The sequence below is a fragment of the Phoenix dactylifera genome, chromosome 4 (assembly GCF_051530095.1).
Source record: "Phoenix dactylifera cultivar Ajwa chromosome 4, Ajwa_hap1_PhDact_Kaust_v1.1, whole genome shotgun sequence".
Classification (NCBI taxonomy): Eukaryota; Viridiplantae; Streptophyta; class Magnoliopsida; order Arecales; family Arecaceae; genus Phoenix; species Phoenix dactylifera.
This window is the reverse complement of record NC_143193.1, coordinates 18,558,092-18,563,877: the sequence shown is the minus strand read 5'-3', so window position 1 is coordinate 18,563,877 and position 5,786 is coordinate 18,558,092. Positions and strand designations below refer to the sequence as shown.

General features: G+C 51.4%; 1 protein-coding gene across 1 annotated transcript; it reads left to right on the top strand.

The window, feature by feature from the left end:
* Positions 1–1,823: 1,823 nt before the first annotated feature.
* Positions 1,824–3,815, top strand: LOC149753702 (uncharacterized). The gene is made up of 2 exons (XM_089930371.1): positions 1,824–2,310; positions 2,956–3,815. Exons 1-2 carry the CDS (start codon positions 1,824–1,826, stop codon positions 3,813–3,815), a joined length of 1,347 nt encoding a protein of 448 aa, XP_089786497.1.
* The last annotated feature ends 1,971 nt before the right edge of the window (positions 3,816–5,786 follow it).

Sequence of the window (5,786 nt, the reverse complement as noted above, 5' to 3'; positions counted from 1 at the left end):
ATCCCTACGCCCAGGCATCCCCCTGGAGAGAACCCCCAGTGAGGGGTCCTGGTGACTGGCCGCAACCGTCAGAAGCCGAGTCAGTCCCAGGGCAACCTGCGCTGGAGCGGACCACCACGGCGATCCCCTAGAGCGACGAGCTTGACAAGAAGGTCGAGAAGCTGGAGCGCCAGATCGAGGCGCTCCACGGCAGGAGGATGGGACGCGATGGCGACTTCGAATTTACCACGAGGTCCCCCTTCTTCCAGCAAATCGAGGATGAGCTGGTCCCGCCCAGGTTTAAGATGCCCCAGGTGGAGCCTTACAATGGCAAGACCGACCCCCCCGACCACCTGGAAAGCTATCGGGACTTGATGGCCCTGCAGGGAGCCTCGGAAGCCATGCTTTGCATAGCCTTTCTAGCAACACTCCGGGGAGCAGCTCGGCTTTGGTTTACCGGGCTGAAGCCTAGTACCGTCTCTTCCTTCGAGTAGCTCAGCAGGCAATTCGCCACCAATTTTGCTGCTAGCCGACTCCAGCGGCGGACCTCAGACTCCCTCCTTGACATAAAACAAAAGGAGGGAGAATCCCTCAGGGAATATTTGGACCGCTTCATCGCCGCAACATGGATGGTCTGGGAGCTTGACCAGTCAATTGCCATGTCGGCACTGAAGACTGGGGCCCGGTCTTACAGATTTCTCTTCTCCATCGAGAAGAATTTTTCTGTTGACCTCACTGAGATGCTGGTTCGGGCGCGGAAGTATGCGAAAGCCGAGGAAGCCGTCGCTTCTAGACGAAGCGGGGCCGAGCAGTCCTCCAAAACGCAGAAAAGGCATCGTGAGGAGCATGGCCATCCCAGAAGCCCGTCTCCGCGCCGTGCTAAGAACCCGCCCCGTCTGAAGAGTCCACCCCGGTTGCAAGGACCGCCTCGACCAAGGTCCCCGCCTCGGCCGAGATCTCCACCGCGGTCCCGCATACCCAACGGGAGGTACGAAAACTACACTCCCCTTACTGCTCCTCGGACTGAGATTCTCATGGAGATCGAAGGCCGGGATTATTTCCGGCCTCCGCCCTCGAGGCGGGATCTCGGGGCCTGGCGCAATCCCCGGAAGTACTGCCGCTTCCACCGGGACCATGGCCATGATACGGAAGACTGCTTCCAGCTCCGGGATGAGATCGAGGCACTCATCTGCCGAGGAGTGCTCGATCGGTTCGTATGGAACCGGCGTGAAGAGAAAAGGCCAGCGGAGGATACCGCACAGCCCGAAGATCCAAATGCCAACAGATCCATCGCCGGCACCATTAACACCATCCGAGGCGGAACTTCGGTCGGAGGAGCTGCAGAGGAAGGAACCACCCCGAAGCCCCTGCGCGCCTCCGAAACTATCTCGTTCTCGGATGAGGACTTGGAGGGAGTTGAAACCCCCCATGACGATGCTGTGGTCATCTCTATGGTTGTGAACAAGTTTGATGTAAAACGTGTCCTAGTTGATAATGGAAGCTCGGCGAATGTTTTGTATTTTGACGCCTATTCTAGAATGGGGATGATAGGGAAGCAATTATGGAGGATGAACGCCCCGCTGGTCGGATTTACTGGGGACTCAGTTTCGGTAGAGGGCGAGATCGATCTCCTGGTTACGGTCGGATTCGCTCCCCGAGAAAGTACCGTGAGGATGGATTTCCTCGTAGTGCGTCAGCTCTCGGCCTATAACGCCATCCTCGGATGACCAGGGCTCAACGCTCTTCGAGCCGTGGTCTCAACCTGCCACCTGCTTATGCGGTTCCCCACCAGCCAAGGAGTCGGCGAAGTTCATGGAGACCAGGCGGTAGCAAGGCGATGCTACATGGCGACCCACGAGGCAAAGCAACCAGCCAAAGTATCGGTTCCGACACCAGATGGCAAGCTCTCGGCCGAAACCTTAGAGGCACGGGTTGGCCCTCAGAAGAAGCGGGTAGAGCCTGGTGAGCTGCTCATCCAAATCCCTTTACAAGAGAATTTTTCCGAGCTAACCATGCAGGTCGGCTCCGGCCTTGATGCTCGCGAGAGAGATCGCCTTATCAGCTTCCTGCGGAACAACATAGACGTCTTCGCCTGGTCGTCCGCCGATATGCTGAGGATAGATCCGGAGGTCGCGGTCCACCAACTCCAAGTGAAGCCAACCTGTAAGCCTGTGCGACAGAAGAAACAAAGTGCTGCTCCAGAGCGACAACGAGTAGCGGCCGAGGAAGTCGACAAGCTCCTCAAGGCCGGCTTCATCCAGAAGATATCTTATCCGGAGTGGCTCGCCAATGTGGTCCTTGTCAGAAATGCTAGCGGGAAATGGTGCATGTGTGTGGACTACACCGACCTGAATAAGGCCTGCCCAAAAGATAGCTTCCCACTCCCTAGCATCGACCAACTTGTGGATTCCACCTCGGGGCACGAACTACTGTCTTTCATGGATGCATTCTCAGGGTACAACCAGATTCGGATGGCGCCGGAGGATGAAGAGAAGACAGCCTTCATCACCGACGGGGGCACCTACTGCTACAAAGTAATGCCTTTCGGCCTAAAGAATGCTGGAGCAACTTATCAACGGCTGGTCAGCCAAATTTTTAAAGATCAAATAGGCCGAAACATGGAGGTCTATGTTGATGACATGTTGGTGAAAAGCCGAATGATGCAAGATCATGTGACCGACCTCAACAAGGCATTCTCTACGCTCCGAAGGTACCGGATGAAGCTCAATCCTGCCAAATGTGCGTTCGGAGTCACCTCGGGCAAGTTTCTTGGCTTTGTAATTACACAGTGGGGAATTGAGGCCAATTCCGAGAAGATCCGAGCGCTCCAAGAGATGACGCCTCCGAGGACAGTCAAAGAAGTGCAACGGCTTACCGGCCGAGTTGCAGCTCTCAGGAGATTCGTCTTCTGATCGATCGAGCGCTGCCTTCCATTCTTTGCGGCTCTCAAGAAACCAAAGAACTTTTTGTGGTCAGCAGAGTGCCAGCAAGCCTTCGAAGAGCTCAAGTGCCTTCTCGCCTCTCCTCCACTGCTTACGAAGCCTCAGCAGGGCGAGCTCCTCTACCTATACTTAGCCATTTCTCCCATAGCAGTGAGCTCGGTCCTGGTTCGAGAGGAGAGCAAGCTTCAAAAGTCGGTATACTACCCCCGCTGGGTTTTGAGAGATGCTGAGACCCGATACTCCAAGCTGGAAAAGACCGTCTTCACCCTGGTCATCTCATCTCGAAGGCTCCGGCCTTATTTTCAAGCTCACATGGTGGCCGTGTTGACCGACCAGCCAATAAAGCAGATCCTGCAGCGATCAGATCGCGCTGGTCGAGTTACAAAGTGGGCCATCGAGCTCGGGGAGTTCGACCTCGAGTACCGACCCAGACCGACGATCAAGGTGCAGGCACTCGCCGATTTTATAGTCGAGTGCACTGTGCCAGACGAGGCCGAGCTCGAACCCGCGCCAGCGCAGCAGACCCCGAGGTCGATGTGGACTCTGCATGTCGATGGTTCTTCGAACTCGGGGGGTAGTGGAGCAGGCCTCATTCTCACCAGTCCAAATGGAGTGGTCGCCGAGCAGGCTTTACGCCTCGAGTTTCCCGCCTCTAACAATGTGGCGAAATACGAAGCGCTCATAGCCGGGCTTAAGTTGGCTAAAGAGCTGAAGGTCGAGAACTTGAAGGCCTTCAGCGACTCCCAATTGGTTGTAAGCCAAATTTTGGGGGACTTCGAAGCAAGGGAGCCGACAATGCAAAAATATCTCAAGAAGGTGTGGCACGTCACTTTGACTCTGGGTTCCTTCCACATCCAACATATTGCTAGGTTGGAGAATCTCAGAGCCGACTAATTATCAAAATTGGCGTCCTCCCGCATGAGCGAGCTCCCAAAAGCGGCGGCACTGGAGTACCTCCAGATCCCCAGCACAAAGGAGCCCGAACCGGCTCATTGATTTCTACTTCCGCTCATACACTTGACCCCTCTGACTTAAGCATCGGAGGGCCGATGCCAGAAAAGCCCGACCACCGGCTTCTTGAAGGTCGCCCGGAGGACGCCGCACATCGCTGGATCGCCGCCGTTCGCCAAGCCCTCCCGGAGCTCCTCCTCCTCAGCCGACGGCTGCCCCCGGGTCCAATTTTCAGCAACAGTCCTACTTGGCCAATTGAATTCTAATCTAATTAGAACCCAATGTGTCCTCCAAATTGATTTATATGAATTCTAATCCAATTAGGACTTGAATTGGACTTCATGAATCAAGTTTCTTATCTAATAAGGAGTTCTAATTAATTAGGCCTTCCCATCCTTATCCAATAAGGTTAAGCCTAATTAGGTCCAATTAAATCAATTAAATTGCAATCCAATTGCAAATCCTTCTTCTTTAACTCACTAACTTTTAACGGGTTAAACCAATTGTCAATCAAATTGATAATCAATTTTAATTACGAATCTAAACCGCAATCCAACCATCGGAACGATCAAAACCTCTAATGTGTGTGATCCCGTAGGTTCTATTCTAACTGGTAGGGAGATCTATTATGATCTCCATCATAATATCATCGAAACTCTTTTCAATGGGATGAAACCATTTCAACTCTACTCTTAGGGTTCACTGATCACCAAGTGAATGCCTTTGAGTCTCACAATCCACTAGTGACACTTAGCAGCATATAGTGACAACCCAGCAGAACAGAAAGGATGAACCTCTAGGTACAGTTAGCGTATGATACAGTACCTTTATCGTAGATCCCGACATGACGGAGGTTATGGATAACTCGTCAAACCCCATCGTCTGTCTTATGTCAGATTTATTTGACTCAAGTTCGAAATTGGAAAACTCTTTTTTTCAAAACTGCCCTGGCCAAGGTCTTTCAAACTTAATCTTATAAATCACATAGGATCACTCCTAATCTATCAAGGTCAATAGATCCCATCTAGATGCAACACTAATCCGACAGCGAACCTACTACAGCCAATCTGCACCATAAGAGCCCTTAGGGCTCATGTTTATGTGCTCGTCAAACTACAGCAACCTCACCGTGACTAGTTGAGGCATCGCAGGTCTAAGTACTAGTCATACAACTGCAGCATCAAGTAAGTCACTGACGAATGGATAGACATCCAAGTGACTTCTTGCTTTGGTCACGCTCAGTACCCATGTTCCCTAACAAGCACTTGCACAATCATCCCAGTGTCACCACATTGTGGACTTAAGACTCGTCCATCAAGAAAAGTGATTTGTGCACTAATCTCATCGGGTCGATCACCGTCCCTCGTGATGATCCATCGATCAGGAGCAATTTAGGAATTAACTATTAATTACACATGCCTTAAATTCTCAACTCTTGGGACTATGTGTTATCATATTATTAATTCCTAGGACGATTCATGGACACATAATAACATGAATGAACAAAAATGCCTGTTTTATTTATTAATAAAATGATCAAGTATAAATTTCATACCTCTAGAACAATTACAATGCGTCTGCCAAATTGGCTTCTAGGGCATACTCCTAACAATCTCCCACTTGCACCAAAGCCAATCAGACATATATCTTAGCCCCATCTTCTCAAGATGTGCTTCTGTCTTCTGCTGACTCAGCTGCTTAGTGAATGGGTCTGCCACATTATTAGTGGAGTCTACTCTATGCACCTCTACATATTTCTTTTCGAGGTAGTCGTGGATCAGATGATATCGCCGCTCTATGTGGTTGGACTTCTGGTGAGATCTCGGCTCCTTAGCCAGTGCTATGGTGCCATTGTTGTCGCAGTAGAGTGTGTGGCATCTGATGACAAACTCTTCAACAAACTTTTGTACCAGA